Source organism: Manacus vitellinus, unplaced genomic scaffold (genome assembly GCF_001715985.3).
Source record: "Manacus vitellinus isolate BGI_N305 unplaced genomic scaffold, ASM171598v3 scaffold_20_pilon, whole genome shotgun sequence".
NCBI lineage: Eukaryota > Metazoa > Chordata > Aves > Passeriformes > Pipridae > Manacus > Manacus vitellinus.
Window position 1 is genome coordinate 12,808,001 of NW_021939471.1, and position 23,887 is coordinate 12,831,887.

The window sequence follows — 23,887 nt, forward strand, 5'->3', positions numbered from 1 at the left end:
TAAATGTGTAACCTCAGGCACATTAATTGCCTTAGAAAACAAATAACAAAATACTTGCTGATGTTACTTCAAAGAGAATCTTTTAATTAGTATATTTATTCTTCAGCATACATGATCAATATTTTCAGTATTTGGTTGTACAAGATTGATTTCTGTCATTCTGTTGTAAGAGGGATCTTATGCTCACAGTACACATTCTGTATTTTTTTTAACAAGTGCATGCTTTATGATAAATAGGATTACATTGCAAGCTTATTCAATCATGATTTAGGGACTTTATATAAGAACTAATTAAAATAAATCAAAATCTTTGTAGTTAATTATGCATTAACACTGCTCAAAAAACCTAAATATAAGTGAATGCATAAGCATATGAAATAATCATGCCTAAAACATGTTAAGTAATAAAAAACCCTGTTGATTATGCTAGATGAAATTCCTGACCAGCAGAATTTGAAAATAACCAACACTACAAGAAGTTATACTTGAAAAATTCTTGAATAAATGATTGCTACTTGTCATGTAAAGCTTAAGGGTAAACATCTGTTGTGGGGATTCAGTTGCTCTGTTCTGTTATCACTAATGAGAGTTGTGGTACATTTGCCTCTTAGAGCACTGCAGATTAATGAAAAAATACTCTAGTTCATGTATACTACATTTTAGGAACTTACAGACTACCCAGATATTTGCCCATACCATTTCAGGCTACTCAACAGTGGTTTTGTTGAATGTTAATATTGTGAGACAGTCTCCATAAAAACTTTCATTTCATCTTTATGTAGTGTTAGTATAGTGACTTCACAAACATAAATTTGAAGCATCACAACTTCATAAAGCACTTCTGTCTGAAATTGATTCTTCCTGGTATTTCTCATGTACCAGTTATAAGATTGTATAACATAATATATCCCTGGTGACTTCCCAGCCAGGGATAATCTAGAAATTAGTACATACCAGACCTGCTCATTCTCCTCCACTCGTTCTCCATTAAGGTAGCACAGCATTCCTTACAGCTTGTTATCCTTTTGTACAAACCCCAGCATGGGCATGCTTCACACACTCTGTGAAAATACATCTGATGAACTGCAGACAGCTCTTTCAGTGCCTTGGAGGGCTACAGTGTGTGCACAGAGGAGCTCCAGGACCTCACCAGTGCCTGCAAGGGCCGTGTGGTTACCCACAGCTTGACTGGTAGGAAAGTTTATTGGCAGTAATATAGAGATAGTAAAGCAAGCAGTATTGGTTAAGGTTGAAGAAACTGAACACTGCCTGTAGCCACAGGGTAAGCAGGTACTGGATGACCATTTTAGCTGCTGGTAGTTTGCTTATCTGTGTTAAAACATGTGAAAGCTGTGGGCAAAGTGACTCTGACCATCTGTGGCCAGGACCAAGGACTATGATCCACCTCTCAAGCCTGTCACAGTCCCTCTGGATGGCATTCCTTCCCTCCAGTGTGTCAACTTCACCACACAGCTCGGTGTCCTCAGTAAACTTGCTGAGAGTGCTCTCAATCCCAAATCCCACTGTCCACTTTCCTGACGAAGATGTTACAGCGCCAGTCCAAATATCAACTTCCGAGCAATGTCATTTGTCACTGGTCTCCTTGGATATTTAGCTGTTGACTGCAACTATTTGAGTGTGACTATCCAGCCAATTTGTTATCCCCTGAGTGGTCTATCTGTCAAATCCACATGCCTCCCATATAGAGACAAGGATGTTGTGTGGCACAGATGTGGTGCTGCACTGTGTGTGTCTGTAAGGAGTTTGTGCTTTGTCAAGGTCCATGGCGTGTTATGCAGATTCACTTTTCTCATATTTATGTTCCTCATACATTTATCTTCATTTTCCATGTTCTCCTGGTAGCTGCTTTGGTAGTGATTCTTTAGTTATGTCATTCTTCTAATTGAAACATAAATGTGGGACTTCAGCGAATGCAATTATGTAATGGTAAACCTTGTACTGATTTTCTGAGTGAGGAAAAACAACTGATAAAGAAGGGGGTAGTAATAACAGAGGAACAACAGCATAATACTACTGAAAAATACTATATCAGACACTGAGGAAATAACTTTGCTACCTGAAGAAAGCTTAGATATATGAAATGTGTGTTAATGTTTCTTTATTTTCTTTTGCAGGATCGACGTTTTAATGATGAGATTGACAAACTGACTGGATACAAGACAAAGTCACTCTTGTGCATGCCCATAAGAAACAGTGATGGAGAGATTATTGGTGTTGCCCAAGCAATAAATAAAACTCCAGGAGGTGCCCCTTTCTCTGATGATGATGAAAAAGTAAGATTATATATACTATATATACTTTTGTATAGTTTTTTCATTTTTTTCTGTAATTCAGAAGACTTGTCTAAAGATTCTTAATCCAAATAAGTAAATAGCACAGCACTTGTGTTCATGATGTTTTTGGAGATGCATAACATAAAATGTACTTTTTTTTTTTGTTCTCAGTAAGAAACGTGCTGTAAATGTGTGAGTTCTTGTGGCTGAAACGTCAACTTAATCTTATGTAGACTTTTTTCACGTAGTAGACTTAATGGGAAGACTTTTATTTTTTGAAAACTCTACCTGTAAGAATTAGTTTGGGGTGAAAGCTATCACAGAGATATTTCTAAGCTTGTTGACTTCAAAAATCAACATATTCTCTTAGTGCTTCCTGTTGGATAAATGCCTGTAGCATATGCAAAAGAAATTTTATTTTAGAGGAAATTATGCATATACAATTCTATGTTATTCTAAAATATTGGAGACTTGTAAATACCTATGAAAGGACAAAGAGGATGGGAAGGAGGCACTAGGTGTGTATATTGAGCAGATTTTGGAGAGTAAAGTGAGCTCAAAATGCAGGAAAGTAGAAGAAGCTGCAAGGAAGGAACTTTAATTAAAGTCAGTGAGGAAAATAGGAAATGGTGCGGTTGAAGGCAGATACATACAGCTGACCTTGGAGGGGAAATGTGCATGAAGCCAAAACATGACTGGGGAAGAGAATGGTAGAGGGCAGCAAACTGAGGAGGAACAGAACAGCGACTCTGTCTGCCCAGAAGAGAGAAATGGAGTCTCCTTTAAACATGTAATAGGGAAATGCAATTCTGTGTATTAAAATAGTACTGAATGTCAGTTTTGTGGAAATGTAGTTAGAGGCAGACTTTGCCCCCAAAAGCTCCTTGTGTTGATTCAAAAGCAGTTAATATTTGATGCAGAGCCATTTTTGCTGTATTACATACATGTTGACATGTCTATGCTATGACAGAAAGATGTTAAGTAATGCCTGTTAAAGGGGAAAATTCTGTCCCACTAGTCCATCTAAATAACTGGAGATCATTTTTATAATAAACATAGCTTGACATGAATGAAATGCATTATAAATCTAAACTAACAGTGAACATACAAAATATGGCATAAATCAAACTCATCTTCCATAGAAATCATACTAATCATATTTTGAGTATTTATTGGAGATGCTACTACAATATTATTTTTACTTTTTATATACCTACAGCAATACATTTAGAGCCTTTTACATAATTGTGTCATGGTTTGAAACAATTGTTTAGTGAGAATAACAACTTGAATCTTATTATGACTCTTTATATGAATAATGTCTGCTAACAGAATCATACTTGGGTTTGCTGTACAGTGGGAGTAATTCAAAATTGATTGCCTTTTTGAAATTGCAGTATGTGAAAGAACCGTTGCAGTCCAGGTAGGAAAGTCTTTGCCAAGTGAAATATTAATAAGTGGGTGCATTAAAGGTGAGAGAGAATGAAAAGGAGTCCAGACATCTTCCAATAGAAACAGTTATAAACCGGTTTTTCTTCTATTTTTGTTAGATTATTTACCATTGTACAACTTTGCTATCAAGGGGAGGTCTTCCAGCAGTTGTTCTTAGCAACACCTACTTATGTGTGAGGAGCCAGTCTGCTTACTGTGTACCACTGTTTGTTTTTAGTGCTTTTTCTGAATGTGTTTCAACATTATTTTCTGATCTGATGTGCTTGAGCTGCTTACCAACTTCTTGTTAAGCTTCACTTTCCCACAAATACATAGCCATTTGGTTCCAATTTGAAAGACTGGACATGTTTGGATTATAATCCTAAAATACATTCAACAAATAAAGGAGTGGAGAATAAATTAGGCTAACAGTAACAAAGTTTATGGTTCGACAGACTAACAGTACGGATGGCTCAGCTCTCCAGTTATACATAATACCATCATAGAGTGAGCTTTAGGAAACTTTCATAAATGCCATCTAAATATGGTTACTTTTCACAGCGACACTATTAATAACTTTATAAAACCACAAAAGTAATTCCAAGAGCAATACTCATTGCAGTGTCTATTTATATTTGTCATCTTTTGATTAGATCTTTTCTTCTAAACATGTTAATTAACAAGGAAGAAAGTAATTCCCGTCTCTGGCAGTATCGTTTATTTTAGCACCACATTGAATACAATCTTCTCTTCTGTGAAAACTTATCCAAACTTTCTTTTCATAAAAATAATTAGCTTTTGATTTCTGTTTCTGTAAGGTGTCTATGTAACGGATTCAGCATAGTGATTTAGTGTGAATTGAATAACTTTAAAAATAACTTTCAATTTTCAGATACTACTTTTTTGGTCATCTGAAGTTATCTCGTACTTAAATTGTTTATTTAGAAGTTAAACTTGCGTAACCTTGCTTCTGAAGTACTTTTGATTCTTGAAAATCTTGGATGTTGAATATTGTTTTATTAGCATATGATAGAAATCTGGCAGTGTATGCCTCAGTGGGTAGCCAAATGCAAATTAAACCTTCCCCGAATAGCGTTCTTCTGGACTTCTTTATATTAGTACTGTCCTTGTAAAGGGAGTTTTGTTTAAAATGCAACTTTTTCATGGGTACTACATTCATCATAAATTCAGCTAGGAAAAAACCTGTGTACGTGTGAATTGTGTATTACATAGTTATTCTAATGTATGAATATTTGATGCCAATACTGAGACTGTGGCATTTTCTTTCACTCAGTGACAACCAAATATTATCTAATATCAGAAAGTTGCTTGTACTTTGTCATCTTTGTATTATATTTACTAGTCATTTATAGCACTGTTTTAGTTATAAACCTGTATGTTAGAACTCTTCAAGAATATATTGAATGAGTTCTGACATGTAGCTTTTATGGAAAGGTGAATGAGAACATAACCATCATTGTGGCCTGTAATAGATCTCAGATTTAATGAGGACTGGCAGTCCATGTGCTGTTATTTCCAAACTTGTGCTTTTAAGTTTCTTCACTCACTTGATAACCTAGAAAGCATGATATACCTCTGGGAAGCAAGAGAGTACATACTTTCAGGAGAACTGCCTAGCAGGATTAGCAAATAGGTCTCTTATCATAATATCAGCAAAAGTGGTTGTGAGGAAAGTGGGCAAGTGAAAACTGGGAAACCCTCTTCAAAATAAGAAAAGAGCTGCCTGGGTATTAAAGTAGTTTGTGCAGAAAAACCTGATGAGTAGGTGGCAAAAGATATACTTTCAGCTTTATGTTGATGTTACAGTTTCTGACAACCAGCAACTTCAGAATGGTTAGAAGATGAAAATCTAAATTACTTGTCTTTTTCCTCCCCTCCAAGCCCTCTCAAGGAAATGTCAGTATCATTTAAGTCTGGCTCTTGTTTGCAAGTATCTATCCTTTTTTAGTATTGTGTGAACCAATTAAAATAATGTGTTGGGATTTTTTTACAAAACAACAAGACTATATTGTATAATAAAATGTCTCTTGGGGACACTGCTGTCTTGACTCACTAGGAAACAAAGAATTATGTTTTCAATTAGAATTAAGTAGCTGCTAGCATAATTTTTATGTACTCTTAGTTATTTTCAGGAAGTTAATAGCAAATAAAATATTTAAGATTTGAGGAGGTTTTAGTGTTCCCGAGCTGTAACCAAGTTTATATTTTGCAATATCTAAAATGGAGTATTATATTTCAAAGTTTTTCTAGTTTTGTTTTTCATGGCAAATTCACAGGGTTTTCTTTACATCTCTGACCACAGTGTTAAAAGCACAGCGCTAATAACGAATTTAAGAGAAGGTTGCACATTTAATAATTACTTCCTACTGCCAAATTTCTTTTCTCCTGTAAGGGATGTTTCAGCCAATTCATTCTTTAAGTGCAGAATTAGATGACAGCCACGGGCATGAAGGAAAGATGTTCAGTGTCACAGCGTGTATTGTCACCCCAACATTAGTGGCTCAGTTGCACAGACTGATTTTGGAGATTTCCACTTGATGCAAACAATAGTGGAATACCTTACTTAGAGCCATCGCTATTACACTATGTTGTGTAGCTGGTAACTCTTTGGAAAAATAGGCAGGTGACGTACTTGTACATGTATTTTGCAAGTGAAGAGACCAATTCATTTGCACAGACATAGAGTAGAAAGATAAAACCTCAAACCCTTAAAAAGAACTGTCTACCGTACATGCATTGCCAGCGCTGTGCTTAAGATTCATTTGAGTATATGTGCTGTTTGTTGGTGAGTCATACTTGTTCCAGGACTGGAGAGAAACTCAGCCTAACCAGAGTTTGACAGTCTGTGGTTTAGATTATTGTATGCCCTTTAGAGTCTTCTGAAGTGCAGTGCCAAAACAAATCTAATACTCCATCAGAGAGGCTTAACAAACAGCAGCAGCAGCTCCACGGTCACTTAAATTGGCATCCTGTTTCTCTCAGCCTCTGACGTCCTCCTAGTCGGAAAGAAGTGAATTAACTGAGGGGAGAATACCCAGGGCAGCCATCTTGAACTAAACCCTGTTTGTTTTACTGAAAACCAGTAGTTTGAATGCAATGAGATCTCTGCGGGGGGAGGGGAAAACTATATTTGGTTGTCTGTGCTCTGTGGGTAGCTTTATTAAAAAATATATCTATATATTCCAGGATTCATCAGATGTATGTTTGGGTTGTGGGGGCTTGAAGATTGCAGTGTTCTCATGCTCCAACATCTGAATTTCTTATATTCCTAATAGAAGCCCTGTGATTCTAAATTGGCCAATTTAATGTTCACTTCTTGGTCCATATTAGTTAAAGCTTGAATATATTCTATACCATATCTACTATAGATTTTGCTATGCAGATTTTCAGGGATTTTCCTATACCTACTAATTCATTTTCTGTGAGTTTTTGCATGATGAGCTTAGAGTCATGCTGGCAGTAAGGACCATATCTTGATCTTAAGGAAGTAATCAACTGTAAATAAAACTACTTGGAAAGGAAGTGATCCAGAACAGGCAAACATCTCTGGCTGTTGTGAAAATGATGACCCCAGCTCTGTGAATGTGTGGAATTTACAAAAAAAAAAAAAAAGTCACCTGAAAATAATTGGTGGTTTCACTAGAAAGGAACATGAGAAACAAATCAGATAAAGATTTATTTTTTTTTTATGTTTCATATATTGCAGTATATGATGACCTCTTGCTAATACTTACCTTGGTTCTCTGGCATGGCAGTGAGACTACAAAACCTATTATTTAAAATTGGCATAATCCTCAAAGGTATCATGTGGCCCACATGTCATTTACATCCCAATGTAAGAGACAAATTTGCTGAAAGAAGACAGAAAATAACAAAGACATTTGAAGGATGAAGGTGCTGAAGCACTGCAACTATCTGGGAAAACTCTAATGGTCTATTAGGCACAGTTCTCAAAAAGTACCTGTTAAAGAAATCTAAATTAAAATAAATCACAGTAAATGAACCGTCTTGCTGGGGGAGTTTAAAACAACTTGCCGCTGGAATATTTACTTTGTCAAGGAAGCTTCATACTACTGGTTTGCAACCAACAGCACAAAATGACTGCCATGGCTGATATTTGCATGGACTTCTTTCTATCTTACATACATTCAGTCATGCTTTCAAGTTAAGATGAAAGTGCAGATTTCTTTTTAATTACAGAACTTTAAATGTACTTGAAACTTATGAAAAACTTAACTGTATCAATACCTCTGTTTTGAGACTGGTATTTAATATTTGAATCAGATATCTTTCTTTCTGAGGTATGGAAACATGTCTAAGATGTTTCACAGTGATATTTCAATGAACTATTTTATTTTTTTCAAATATAAGTATATATTTTCCTAGATTCAGGGAGACCCTGTAGCTGGGTGTTTGTGTTTATATTACAATATTACATTTGTTTTATATTACATTAAATCCTTGATACCTGTTTGATGCCTCTAGATGCTATCATAAAACAAGCACACTGTCAGGTTTGCCAGCAGGAATCGGAACCTATTGGTTCTTCCCATATTTCCTGTGCTTGTATCTTCTTAATTATTATGGAGAGACTTAAGCAAATAAGAGCTCCTGCCTGTAAACCTAGACTGTCATTTGGCTAAGGTTTGTAGTATGACTCAAAGCTCAATAAACTAAATGGAAGGATCTCTGCTTCCTTCATCTGCTTTAAAGATCTCTGTTAACTTCTACCATAGGAACATTTAATTAAATGTAGACCCCCAAGTCTACTTTATGAAGTTTTAAGTTCATTCATCTGGGTCAGAGCATTGTAAAGAGATCAGTTTTGGCTTCTGTTGCCTCCACTGGGTGCAAACAGGCTCCCAGAGTCTGAGCACAGTAGACTGTGCTGCTTTCCTTCAGGCTTAGTTCAGTCATGCTATCAAAACCTGTTTTTATTAATTACATTTTTTTAATTACATCCCCATTCCCCAATTCCAGAGGAGTTATAGGGATAAGTGATCCATCAGAGAGGTGAATTATGAAGCATTCAGTAGTACCTAGGGTCTAAGTCTTATTAAGAGAACTCTGGGTCTTCCTGCAAATTCTGAATCATAGAAATAGCCCTGGAGCTTGTGCACTGTTTTTCCCTTTCATTAGCATTCACAAAGCATTGCAGCAGGCCTGGAGAAAGAAACCCAGATCTCTACTGGTCAAACACAAGAACAAACTTCACAGGAATACTGGTAAGGCAACAAAATGTCATGATCATGGAAGCCTTTGTGCAGCCATACCATGTTATTCAATGAGAAGCATAATAAATTTTTCAACAGGAAGCCTGGAAGCCAAGAACTCTGCAGTTCTGATGATAATTTTCAGACACCTCAGGAACTCGAAACAGTGATATTAATATTACTTTTTTTTAATTAAAACTATATTAATAGAATTTTCACTTAAATGCTTTGAATGCTAAAAGAACAATAATGAAAGGTCTCAGGAGGATTAGAATTTTCTTTGATTCATCTGTCAGCAGAAAGATCTCCCCATCTGAGAGCTGTAATGTGTATTTGTGTTACAATAAAACTCTTAGGTTCTGCCTATATAAGGAATTGATTAGAAAAGCTGGTTTTTGTTGGATTTTTTCTGGAGAAAACCCTGTTCTTGCATTACCTAAGGAATAAAGTTTTTACTTTCAGCTGTCTTTTCTTGGTGAAACTCCCATTAAACCACGTAAATTATTTTGATCAAATGTCTTATTAGGAAAATCTTGATTGATTGAAGTGAAATCTGCCCTGGGGCTTTATTACAGAAGCATGTAAGAGAGAACCTTTGTGGTCAACAGCTGCTGAAGCCTTTATTTCTGACAGTTACAGGAGATGAGCCCTGTGGGCTGGATGGGAGGACTTTGTCCCTAGTGAAGTGTTTTCTGAACTTCTGTCAGTCTATTCAGTTCTCCCTAGCTGTTCTTCATAATAACTTCAAGGCTTGATATACTTTTAGAAAATAGCATTTTGCATCTCCTGTGAATTGCTTATCTTTCCTGAAGCAGAATGAAATGTTCATACAGCAGTTTCTGCCATCAAAAGTATTTCCCCCTGGAATAGTGATGCTGAGCCTATCTGTAGCTACAGGTTACAAGAGGAGATATTGAAAACTGCTTAGCAAATAATTTTGCTAAAAATTAAGTCAACCTCTGACCTTCAGCATATTTATATGGGCTTCATAAGAAACTGTAATTAAAAATCCATATGTGCTTTCAGACTTTCACTTTTATGTATTCTTACTTTATAATAAGGAAATTACTCTCCTTCTTTTTGAGCTCAGCCTGAGCTTTTGAAGCCTTGTGGAATGCTTTCTTTGCATATAGCATACATTATTTGAACAGATCTGATTAGAAAACACCAAAACAATTTTGCAAAAATCAGTTTCAGCTTTTTGTTTTTTAATAGTCCCAGCTTTACATATAGTATTTCTCATCTCTGTCCCAGCTTTACCTATAGTGTTTCTCATCCCCATGAAAACTGTGCCACCCTGCTGTCCTTGATTGGTTTGCGAAAGTGTAGCTGGTCTGTAATTGGCAAACTCCTGATTGTATGTTAGAAGGAATTCAGTCCTCCTCCGTGTTATCTTTCCAGCTGTCAATCTGAGAAATTCACGCCTTTGGCCCAGCAGCTGGAGTATGTAAGCAGCAATGTAGCTGTAATGCCTGCTAGGAGTATACAGGAATGTGTTTCCCCTGTATCTGAGAAAGGGCTGTTTAAATCTTTGGCCAGAAATGAGTAAAACCCTTGTCCTTGTCTTTCATAGGACCTTTCTCTGTCAGCAGCTGAAAGCAAATGCCTGGGATGAGGCAAGCACAGGATGGTATTTCTCTCATATAGTCCACCAGTGTAGTTTTATTTGCAGCTCAGGCCCTGACATGGTATCTTTGTATTTAATACAGCCCCAGGGATTTTCTACTTAAGAATTTATTCAGGCATTTCTTGAGGCAAAATAAGCTTATAGCTTTCACAACATCCTGCATGTTGTGTGAAGAACTGCCATGTGACTTCAATTAATTTCATGCTATTCCCTCTTGTTTTGCTTTTAGTGAACACAGTGAAAAGTCAGTCACTAATTGGTTTTCACCCCTTTGTTTTGTCCTAAAAATCTTCAGCAGTTTCCACCTGGTGCAACAGTTTTTTCTGCAATCATCTGTCTGCTTTGGCAGGAGAGGTGCCTGATCCCCAGAGCCCCTGGGCAGTGCCTCAACACTGCTGTGACAGTTGGTACTTTCCATGTCTGGAGAAGTAGAAGGCATTTGAAACAATTTTTTTTATACACTCGAACTTAGAAAACCAACTGTGCTTTTCTTAGTGTTTTGAAACTACCTCTTAGTTGTGCCCAAAACTCTTTTTGAAAGCCTGGGCAGGTCTACACTGCTTGTTGTCATCTTGATGTTATTTACTGCATTACCATGAAAAAAAAAGTTTTGTTCTTCATTTAACTGAGCTAGCCCACTTTGCTGATTGTTAATTTTAGCAAAAACTCGTTGTACTCTTATGAAAGATTCCAGAGCTCCCTGAATTGCTGTGGATGTTGCTTTGTGTTTTTAATAAAAACCCTCTGAACTTAAAGCATGTAAAACAAGCACTGTAAAACAGTGAGAGTTAGTCAAAAAGATGAACAGTTACTGTACAGCCAGATTATGTGTTCCAGAGTAGAGCTGGCTAAAATTGTGAAAGCTAAAGTAGTTTAACCAAGTAATGATAGGGATTTCACATCTCTTGCATAGCTGCCAATCACTAAACTGGGGTTAAGGCAATCAATGTTATGATGACCTTTATAGTTGAAATGTTGTTGGAGCTGTAAGAGATAATTGAGCCACATTGGTCCTAATAGTGAATGGTGGCCAGAAGTTTCAGGCAGGAAATTATGCAGTGCACTTCAGGTTATCAAACTGTTTAGAAAAATATTTCCTGTGAGCAGCATAGTGATACAGGCAGGGGCATCAGGAAGAATACTTCATGTAACAGTGCTTTGTGAAAGCTGTGAGTAGGATCCTTAATTGCTAATTAGGTCTATGTGGAATGCATAATTATCCACATACATTTTTAGTGAAACAAGAAAATATTTATACTGGCAGCTATGTAAGGCTACAGTCTTTGGACTGAACTTGGCATGAATTTAACCTTAGTATTAACTTGCTGGCAACTTGCTGTCCATGTAGTAGAATGAATAAAAACAAATCTTGTTTTCTGTTTAAAAAAAGAAAAAGGTTTTGCTATATAAAAACAGACTGGCATTTTGTGATGCTGGTGTCATGGTTACAAAGCAAATTCAGTTATAATAGCTATGCAGTGTTGTTGCAGGTTTTAAACTGGGATGTGAGTGGAAATCCCCCGGAGCTGTAATGGACAGGGCCCCATGTGTGTGATGAACTTGTGGAGATCCAAGAGCTGAGGCTGTCCTAGCTGCCATGTGGTGAGGTGTTAGTGGGATATTTTGAAGGACAGTGGGCCATATGTTGTGGTCTGAGCTGGAGCAGCCCTTGCAGACTTGTCCTACTGAGCAGAATAGTTATGAATACAGTACTGCTTCCTGGAGTAGCAGGAGAGAAGGCTTTGAAAGGAAGAAGCTTGCCAAGACACATTACCATAAACACAATCCAAATTTTCTTTTTCTGTCACCCAAAGTGGAAAATGTGGTTAGTGGGGCTCTGCACTTGCTTCTGTGATTGAATTACAAAGGCTGATAATCTGCGCTAGCCTAGGATTTTAGGGCTTCTCATTCAACTCAAGGTGTAAAGTCATGGGCTTTTAATCCTGTATGGCCAGAAATTTTGATTCTTGGTGATGGAAAAGATTGTTGCTACCCTAGTGGACATGCATAACAGCTGAAATGTCACCTTTATAATACAGTTCTCCCAAAGGTAAACTCTGATATCTAGTCTCTTAAACAATATCAAATAATGCTGAATTTCAAGAAGTTGATAAAATTAGACAGAGCAGTGAAGGTGTGGGTGACTTACAAAAGCTGAAGTCTGCCTGCAGAAGTGTTAAACCAGCAGATTAACAAGAAGCTTCTTACTAAAAAATTAAAGCAACAAGATACTGCATTTAATCTAAGTTCTGAAAAAACATATAATGTAGAGACTGTAATTTGCCTTATAAATGGAGAGATTATATCTGGTTTTGTATGATTCCACGAACATCTGACAAAATATGACTACTGTGTGATAAACTCAATAGTTGCTGCCAGACCAAGGAGTTCATATACAAATCAAAAGCATTTTAGTTTTCTGAAGTGAGTTTTGGGAAATCACTGTACATAGGAAGCAGAAGGCATTCCAGTGATATATGAAAAGCCACCATAAGAACCTATAGGAATGAGCTTGAGCTTTATATGTGGTCAGCTATCAGCTTAAAGTTTTTGCATTAATGCTTACTTTTGGAAGAATAAAGAAATGGGGATTGTTCATTGGTTGGTTTTTTTCCCCCTCAACCTATTACAACTTTTAACATATTCTTTAATAATTAGGATCCATTTTCAGAGTAGAAATGGTGGGAAACTTATTTTATAAGCCTCTGTGTTCTGTGTACACAGAGGATTCAATAAAATGAATTCTTCCACTGAGTAACTACAGAGTGATCATGTTTCTCACCTATGTCATACTAAAATAGTATGTCCTGAACATTAAAACAAAATACTTCAATTATTGTTTCATCAGGTACTTTTAATGAAAACTGAACTGGAGATGAATAATCTGAATTGATTCTAATTTAATTTATTATAATTTGCATGGCCTTCTGTTTTGCTTCTGCTGTCAGTTTTTTGAATTTTATTAGAATAGATATGTCAAGTCAGATACTAAGATCTATTTTGCTTATATAAAAAGATTAAATGTTAGATACTTGTAGTAGAATGTAATGTTGAAGTAGGAAATATCTAACAGTTAAAAATATCCAGGAGGTAGTGTTTTAAATGGAACCTGCTTTTCTTGGATAACTGCTATTCTTCTGATGTGAAGTCAATCAGACAGTGTGATTTTATGTCAATATGATTGTGAAAGCTATGAAAGTGAGTATAGGAACAGTAACCAGAACATTGTGTATCTGGGTGCATCTTTTACAATGGCAGAGTTCTAGTACCAGAACTTTTTTGGTTTTCTTTCTTTAATGGAATTATTTTGCATTTCCTTTTCTCTCAATATTTCAATTTTAGGAGTTGATCCTCCTTTTTCTGGGGGACAGAGGTTCTGCTGCTGTATATGCTGCCCTGCCTAATGGCATGGTTATCATTTTCCTGTTAGTCTGGCAGTGGGGCTACTAAATTGATACTCAGATTTGTAGTCTTGTGATTGGTACTGTTGCATTAGCCAGAGCTGCGTGCTGATAACTTATCACTTTCATTTGTCACATAAAAACTCCCCTCGAGAATAGGCTGATCGTTAAATGTCATTTAGAAGCACACATAGGGATATAGAGATTCTTGTCTCTAAGGCAGGTTTTTGCAGCAGGGAGAGGGGAAGTGGAGACAGGAAAGGGCAGGGCTAGGGAGTGAAAAGCTGTGGCAGACCCAGGCTGAGGGCACAGCCACAAAGTGATGGAGAAAGCATCCTGCACTCCTTCGTTTGAGGCTCGCGCTCGTGTGCCACCAGAAGAGGGTCTCACCCCCTCTAGTGGCTTGCGTTCCTGCCTGGTGGTGATGGTACAAACTTAGATGAGCATGCATAGCAAGAATAGTGCATCTCAACGATAAACGGTGACTCTCCTATAGCTTAATGCCTCCGCTATTTTTTGTACGTTTTTAGCACTGAAAGATGGCAGCATGTTTTGCAAATGTTAATTAAATATAAATCAAGTTAGCAATCCTCATGCTGCTTCTGTGCTTTGTGATAGACATTCACTCCGTATGAGCGCAGCCCAACTAGGCTAGGAAGGCTCCCAGTGTTTGCAGCTCTCTCTCCGTGTCAAACCAGCGCTTTACCCCTCGGGACGCGGGTTGAGCCCGTTCGGCGCTGTCCCCTTATGTAAGTGAAGTCGCCTGTTCACACTGCCATCAAGTGGATGCAAGGCACTATGGCACCAGCCTGGCACTTGAAATTTCGTGTCCCCTTTGTATTACTTCAAAATTTTAACGAACCTAACTTCACTTAGTTGCATGTCTGACTCTGACACCTGCCTGGGAGAGGCCTCTCCTATTTGCCTTAAATACAGAAGAAGCAAAGTCAGTTCTCTAAAACTATGTGTTTATGTGGGAAGATGTATCAAGATTTTATTGCTCCATAGTTTGCCATTGACTTGTCATTTGAGGGTGATTTTGATATTGTTAGCCTTATCAAGTGTTCATAAGTACTTCACTTGATGTAGAGTGAAGTACTTGAACATTAATTGCCAGAATCAAAGTCGTGTTCACAACTGCATTCAGATATTTCTATGGGTCACAGGGGTTGCTTTATGAGAAATTTTTTGCTATTTCTTTTCCCGTGACTTTGTTGCATAGCTTCAGACCTTATTTGCCTGCCACTCTTCAGTGTTTTTCCAAAGACAAAAAGATAAGGAGATAATCAGATCAAAAAATGGGAGACACCAAAAGCAAGACTTTAAGTGTACTTCAGGTGTCTTCACTCAAAAATAGTCTTTTGGCTACTTGATCCAAGACATACCTTGCAGTCAATAGCTGCCTCCCTGTTCACCCATAAAAGTATCCAGTGTGTCTGCGTATGTTGGTGCTTCAGTCTGCCATCTCATGTCCTGCAGAGGACTGCTACAAAGAGATCCTGAATTTAACTGTGCTTAGATGTAATCACTATGTCTAAATGGGATTCTTAGCTGGCTTTTGGATGCCAGAGAGTGCTCCAGGTAAAACAGACTCTGGATAAAATGCACTAGTCAACTAATAACTTGAATTCAGGATTCAAGCCTAGGTGTTGAGCTGTGGCAGCACCGAGAGTGTGGTCTGGTGTGGGAGGCATAGGGGGCAAGGTTTCATTTCTGGGTGATGCAGCTCCTTCTCAAGTGGCCACAGTACACAAGTTCCAAGCCAAACCTCTTAGTAAAGATACTGTGTGTTTTGCATCATCATTAATATGTGCTGCCCTTGAACAGTTCTGAACTAAACTCTATTATATGTTGTGGTTTCTCTTTAGGAAATCATATATAACACATTGAATGACTTAGTTAATTATTTACATTCTCTCAATAGAATAGTAGGAGTGGTAAATCTAATGAGAAATTTTTTCAGTACGATTGTTATGGAGATAATGAATCCTCTACTTTTTTAGGTACATTATAGGTTTATCTTACTTGAAAGTGTGCCCTTATTTCATGTGTCAATAATCCAATTTTTATTTTTTTTTTTTTAACTTAAAAGCCCAACTCAAGGGCCCAAGACCCCAGTACAGTAGGTGCTGGACAGACAATGAGCAGGAGGCAGCTTCTCCAAAAAGATGGTAGGAAGTATTACAGAAATGACAAATGGGTTGTCATAAGTACTTATCTGATGACCTTTTAGTAGGTTTCCGTAGACCTCTTGGATGCTTTGAGGGAATTTAATTTTTGTGCTTTATAAATTTTTTATCTGAAAGTATGCTATAAAAAGGAAAGTCAAGGGAAGAAGAAAAATCACATAATAGTAGTCATAGTCAAAAAACTGTAGAAGTGGCAAACTCTTCACCTCTAGGAACTAGACTAGGGTTACTTATCAGGCCAGTTCAGGTGGGTAGAAGCATTAGCCAAAAGTTGGTTCTAGTCTTTTCAGGGACAGAATGATAAATAGATACCGTTGTTTGCCACATTTTCATTAATGCAGTTGTATGTTAGGGATTACAGTAAATTAGAAGGGTACTGATACAGTGCTCAAGATTTTTTTATATCAAAACCATGCTTTGTGTTTTCCTACTTTATTTTTCCTGATTTTTAAGATTAGTGAAGGGAATGGGTATGTAGGTATACCTCTCTTACATTGCTAATAAAGACATAATAAATAACCGATATTAAAATTATGTTCAAGGTATCATGCAACTGAGAGTTATACAAAACACCAGACTCTTGGAGGACAAGGTTTTACAGGTGGTTTTAAGCCTTGAGTATAAGCAGCCTGTTTACTTCTAAACTCTACTGACTTCAGAGCATACCAAGCACAGAGTTTTGTTCAAACCTCTAGTCCTTGGCTGAAAATCTCTTATACCTGACAGAAGCATTATAAAGAGAGCTCAGCCTGGAGGTAGAAAAATAATGTGTTGTTTCAAATTTTCAAAATAATTCTGAAAAACTTTGTCTCTAAGAACTAGACTAGGGTTGCTGATCAGGCTAGTTCAGGTAGCTCCAAATGCCATCTTGCACTTTAAGCTGCTGTGCAATCCGCTTACACAATTCTCACCTGTGTATGTCTGCATTCTGCTTACATGCCTCTTCCATGAATTAAAGAGAAGAGGACATGTCAGTGGTCTCCCAAGTTGGGACTGAAGAAGGAAAGGTCAGAATTAATCCCCTTTAACTAAGACTCCATCTTTTAATTTCCAGGGAGCACTACATTATTCTTTGTTAGAAATTCAATTAGTTTTCCACATGAGGTTTTAATTCTCTGTGTAGTCTTTTAATGCTATTGAATTAGGACCCCAATTGTATTTTGTATTATACAGGATAACAGAAATAATTGGGTTTAATACCATTAGCCGGTTGTATTAGCAACTGTATGAATGGGCAGCAGCTCCTGCCCAAGGAGTTATCACTGAGATTATAGACTTCCACCCAGCTGGAAGTAAATGAATGTGGTGTTCTGCAGTACAGTTCAGTCAAAGGACTTTTTATGCAAGATGACTCACCTTAAAACACATGGAGGTGATCACAACACTCTTTTTCATGTCTAAACCAAGGAGAATTACAGAATCACAGAATGGATAAGGTTGGAAAGGACCACAGTGGGTCATCTGTCCAACTTCCCTGCTGAAACAGTCATCCCAGAGCGCATGGCACAGGATTGCATCCAGACGGTTCTTGAATATCTCCAGTGAGGGAGACACCACAACCTCTCTGGGCAGTCTGTTCCAGTGCTCAAACACCTGCACAGTAAAGAATTTCTTCCTCATATTCAGAGAGAACTTCCTATGCATCAGTTTCTGCCCATTGCTTCTTGTCCTATTGTTTGGCACTGCCAAGAAGAGCCTGGATCCATCCTCTTGACACACCACCTTCAGATACTTATAGACCTTGATGAGGTCCCCTCTCCATCATCTCTGCTGAACAGGCCCAGCTCCCTCAACCTCTCCTCCTGAGAGAGGTGCTCCAGTCCCTTAATCATCTTTGTAACCCTCTGCTAAGCTCTAGAAAGCTTCATGTCTCTCTTCTACTAAGGAGCCCAGAAGCAGACACAAGAAGAGAGTGCTCTTCGTTTCGTTGTTCGATGGAATAGTAAGTGCATTATAACCGTGCATATTGGTATTGTCAAGTGTCAGGGTAAACCTTAAAGTCGGTAGCAAGGGCTTGCAGTAACCTTTCAGGTCAGTGACAGACCTGAGAAGGAAACCACAATGCTCTGTCTGTTTACTTCTGTGTATCCTGGCTACTGGACCTAGTCTTCTCTTCCATTTACAAGAGAGAAAATAATTTTATGCCGATTGTATTCTGAGTGAGATGGTGATGTTGAAGGCAGCATAAGTGATGCTATCATGAGGAAAACTGAATTGTTGAATTTAGTTAAAGGAAATTAAGAACTTAGTGTAATTGTTGAGCAGACAGCTGAATATTTGGAGAGAAGTAAAGCAACTCTACACAGATGATTAAGGACAAGTCTCTTAGAGCAGTGAGGGATTGTGATCTGCCAGGTCAGTCTGGAGAGAGGGAATGAAGGCATCTCCATACAGGCTTTTAGGCTGGATTTGCTTGTAGTTCATGTTGCAGGCCAGCAGGAATATGCCCTGTAGTCCATGTGTGCTGCCTTGCATAGCTGTCACTGCTCTACTACCAGTGAGACTGTGTGATTCTGCTGGTGGTGCAGGGATTGCCTGCTAGACATATGGATGAAAGCAGATAAAGCCAGAAATACTCCAATCTCTGGAGCCTCATAACTCCTATCAGTATGGATGCAGTCTTTGGCTCTCCATGAATCTGCACAGGGTAAAAATGGAGAGATGGGAAGGAAGGAGTGGCAATACCAGTGCAAGAAAAGGCTAATTGTTATCATGTTAGACCAGCAACTGTGAGAAACAGGAGATTGAATAAGTGTGCGTAGGTTTTTTGGTTGGTTTTCTTTCAGTGGTTTGTTTTTTTTTTGGTTGGTTGATTGGGTTTTGTTTGGTTGGTTTTGGTGGGAGTTTTTTGTTTTGTTCTTGGGGTTTTTTCCCAGCATATGAAATCAGATTTACAGTTACAAATTAAAAATTAACTGTTTTCAGAATCGATAAACTCTTTGTCCAGAAAAAGGAACAGTAAGACCTTTATTTTTAAACTGCCTCAGGCAATTTGTATAAGTATATAGAGCTCTCTGATGCTTTGGATTTGATAGTACTGGCACCACCTATAGGTCTTTTGCACTGAAATCAATCTATGCTTTGTGTTCAGTTTCTGAAAAACATCATAAAATTCACTGTCACATATAGGTACTGGTAAAAAATTTTGTCATGAAAAAGTAGCAATAATAAATCCTGTTTATGTGACCATGTAGTATTTCAGGACAATTGACAGGCAAACCTGCAGAATTCAGCCATTTTTCTTCGGCTGTTCCAGTTCCATGATTAAAGAAAATACTTTCCATATGGAAGCAGTGAATTTCTTACTATTAAAAAAATCACATCAAATGAACTAAAACAAAGTAAGAAAGATTTTTTTTTTTAAGGTTCAATAGATAAATTAAAATTGGTTGTTCCATAAGCAGAGACAAAGTAGGAAATAATAACTTTGAGAAGAGAATTAACTAAAAATAAGGTAGAAAAGATGGAGAAATGAGTGGGTGCAAGGACTGCAACAAGACTGAATACATATCAGAAGATAATCTAAGCTAAGAATATTTTTTTGCGCAGATAAGATAAAAACACTGGGCATTGGGAAAATATTTAAACTCATAATAAAGGAATAAAAGCAGAAGGAGAGCAAATGTGGACAAATGTGCAGTGAGATGAATTTGAATTTTTCTGTTGTGCTTCTACTCAGCTGTAAGAAGCCAGGATGTACGACCCAGGGCAATGCCCTGATCATTCAGCCTTGCCTTGGTTGGTATTCATTGCTTGACTAATGGCAACTTTTGCAGTCCAAAATTATGGAGGTAAAAAAAGAGCAAGCCTACTCAAATCCTAATCAAATCAAAGAACACTGTTCTATTCTCGGACTTTTTAATAAAATATCTATGAGGGGAGGATAGCCTATGCGATGAAAGGACAGCCTGTTTTCCTATTGTTTCAGTAGCTTAAAGACTAGATATCCTTGTGAGTTTGTGAAGTGTTTTACCGCCTGGTACTACAGAATCAAGCTGAATTAACTGTGATACTGCTTAAAGGCTGCAACTGCAAATGAAGGCTTGTTTTGGTGAGTGCCCTGTAAAAGTTTAAAATAATTTGGCCCTGTATTGAACTGTTAATAACGTAGGCAGAAGCAAGCTCTTAATGTCAGTAAATTTGCACCAAGGAAGACAGCAGCATATTGATTTCTGATAACAGTTCAGCTACCGGAAATCAAATGCTCTCTGGTGTGCAGTTCAACAGCCATATTAATACCTTACAGTTTTTCTTCTGAGGCATGCAATGAGAAGTATACATAAGTATATGCCTGGAAGAACCTTGTTTTGCTGGAAGCAAAATGTATGTCTGTATAAGTAACTGTAACAGGCTTGCTTATATACTTGATTTCCTGTATAGAGGCTTAGGGTTGGTTTTTGTTTTTTTTTTTTCATTTAGACAGAGCTTTGTTTAGATACACGATCACTTCAGTCTGAGATTCAAAACACTGTGTGATTTTCATTATTAAGGGGCAGGATGCTGTGTGCTTAGTAGGTGTAAGGTTAATATCTTTGAACATTTACAGTGCAGCAGATCACTGTTTTATCTCTCAGGATGTAACCCTTTGTATGGTTCATAATGCTGTTTTCATTGAAAGGTCATTTAGACAGTTGTTCTGAACTGGATTTTTTTCTGTGCCCTTTGCCAAATTACCCCAAATGGCCTCATTTGAAGCTGTACTAAAAACACTTCATGGCTAGTTGCAGAGGAAGGAGAAAAAGATACATAATTGATACCAAACACTGATGGTTCTGCAATCATAACTAGCAAAAGACTCAGCACTGAGGAAGAACGTCTGAAAGCAGAGACTATAATGTGAAGGTTTGAATACTTCCTTGAACCAGTGAGTGAGACACTGCAGGCAAGACTGTAATCATAAGCTTGGGGCAACAGTATTTTTGGTTGAATAAAATATCTTTTGTCTGCAGTGGCCTGCAACATTTAAGTCTTCAAATATAAACAACTCATATAGCAAATAATTCCCATACCTGCTGTGAGAGAAGATAGGATTTTTTTCTGTGTGCAGAGGACCTCAGAAGCCTGTGATTGTATTTATCTGGCAGCCATGTGAAAGGTAGTGTGTTAACACATCAGATTCATAGAAATCTGCAAGATGAAATTGCAGTGTGGGTTTTACTGGGAAGAAGCTGCATCCGGTTTTCATGGCTCCTCAAAGAAAAATTAATTTGCTGTCCCCAAATTGCCTGGGCTTCACAGACAAGTACTTTAGGTAAATAATAATGGGTATAGTTATACCACCAGAATTTGGCACTGCTGTTCCAGTTTATAAATAACTTTGCCTAGAAATCAGATAGCAGCATGTGCAGGTGTGAGTCATTAGTGCAGGAGACACAATGATGTGTGGAAAAAGAATGGCTCACATCCAAACTAGCCCACACACTTTCATCAGCCCCTTGAAGTCTGCAGCACAGAAAATAAATTTTTCAAGTCAGGCTGCTAAAGCCCACCCAATCTTAAAGCTCAAAGGTGCAATAATATGGAATGCAATGCTTCTCCCAGTGCTTTGTCAATCAGTCACGCTCAAAAGGCAGTTTTGTAAGACACTAGTTTACTGTCTGAGTTAATTATCACAATGTCAGCTGAATAAATTAATATCCCCCACATACGCACACAAAAAATGTGTGTCAGAGCTGCTTTCTGTAAATCATTGTTTTAGAACATTTTTTTTAAGTTCTAAGGAGATAACAAAATTATTACTTGATTTTATTTTTAAAGTTTCATGAGCTGAAACTGGAAACAGTTAATGATGCTGACCTCCCTGGTTGCAGAGTTAATGGAGGGTGTAATGAAGAAATCAACAAGTACCAAAATAGCACTTATGATAAGGTGCTGGTTTTGGAGAGAATTTCAGGGAAAGAAAAAATGGTGCTTTTAGTTCAGGAATATGCCTGACTTAGTTCTAACTGGTCCGGCAAAGTTTATCCTTTCAAGGCTTAAGTTAAGCTGAAGGGGGATAGACAACTTCAATGTCAGGTGAAGGTTCTCGGCAGAACAATTGAATTCAAACAGGATTCAAGTTATTTTTTTAACTGAAGATTAAAGACAGAAGTGGGTTCTTTTTCATATGAAAGCACATTTGCATTCTAGATCTGGTGTGTTTTCAGTATTGCAGATTGAATCCTTGTTTATTTTAATAAGGTGCACATTTCACTATTTGCTGAACAATCCTTTTTTGCCATATGTCTTCTTTTTCCTATTTTTGCAGTGAAATAAAGATAGAAAATTGAAGCACAAGTTTAGATCACTTTCACTAAAATTTTGGCTTAAGGTCTTATCAAAAGATACCCTATGTTTTTTCTTGCTTAGTGTTTTGAAATTATGATTAGGATTCAAAGTTCTGTGCAGAGATGATCATCTCCTTTCCTGTTTCCATTGGCATGTTCTTGTGCATGGATTGAACAGTGAAGTATGAGAATTGGACATCCTAGTAGACATAGAATAACATATAGAAAAACCAGAGAATGTCAAACTATTCAGGCTCTATTACAAATTACATGGTTCTGCAGGAATTGTGTAAATATTTATGCTCAGCCTCTCCTGACTGGCATCTGCCTGGAAAGGGTAAAAAAAATTTTAATGTTAGTCTGCCTTCTGTGATGTTGATACAACTAGAGCTGATGAAAATGGCCCGAGGCATCAACCACCTTTCCACATTTTTAAAGACAACAAAATTCTGTAAATTAGAAGCACATAAATCCAAATTAAGATGTCAGAGGTATTACTGCAGGCTCACAGTGACATAGATCAGAGCACTCTTTGGCTCAGCTGCTTTTCTGCTCTTGTTTCTTTCCACTGTGCTCATAATGAAGGAGTGGTAATATATAATTGCTGAACGCACTTTTCTGTAAATAGTTTTATTAAGAAAGAAGTTAAGGAATTTTTCTATGCTTTGTGATGGTTTAAAAATCTCATTTCATTTAAAACCAATAAGAATTAGCCTTTTTGTTCCTTCTCGTGGTTTAAGAAGTTATTCTATTGCCTTGGTATTGTGTTACTTTTCATTTGTCCCTAGTTTAATAGTTGCCAACCTCAAACCACTAAGAATGACACTATCTAGATGTATAGATAAGTTTTCCTCCAGCAACTTCTCTGTCACTTTACACAGAAACTGTTCTAAAGATGATATTATTACTATACACTGCTTTCTTTTTTTCTCTCAGATATGTATTTAACATGAGGGTTTGAGCTGTTTTCTTAAAGACAAAGGCTTGTAGGGTTTATTCCCCTACTTCCTTGTGTAAAACATTAACACAATGTAATAGGTAGAAATTACAATGTATGTTAGAAGTGTTTTTAACCAGGTTTGAAAATACTATAACAGATACTAATTCAGATTCCTAATTGGTATAATCAGGTTTAAATAACAGTATTGTTAAGTGTGTCCACTTGTATAATCAATTCTGCTAGAATAAGATTCTGCACTCCTGCAGAAATATTGTATTTCTAAGAAAAAATATATGGGTAAAAATGATACATTAAAAACACACTGCATTCCTTACCATTATTTTTCATCTTAAAAACTGGAAAAAAAGAATAAGAGCAACTTTCTCGGGAGAAATATATGAAGAGTAGACAAATGTCACCAGCATAAAGTGCTCTGACATTCAGTAACAATTATATTAGTCACTAAGTATACATAAACTCAAAATAGGCAAATGTAGAACACCCC

The 23,887-nt window shown here is 37.2% G+C and overlaps 1 protein-coding gene across 1 annotated transcript in view; it reads left to right on the top strand.

The window, feature by feature from the left end:
• Positions 1–23,887, top strand: part of PDE11A (phosphodiesterase 11A) — a 126,894-nt gene that overhangs the window by 17,027 nt on the left and 85,980 nt on the right. The window contains exon 3 of the mRNA XM_029959605.1: positions 2,136–2,294. Coding sequence (XP_029815465.1) covers positions 2,136–2,294 — 159 coding nt within the window. The remainder of the gene's footprint in view (positions 1–2,135; positions 2,295–23,887) is intronic.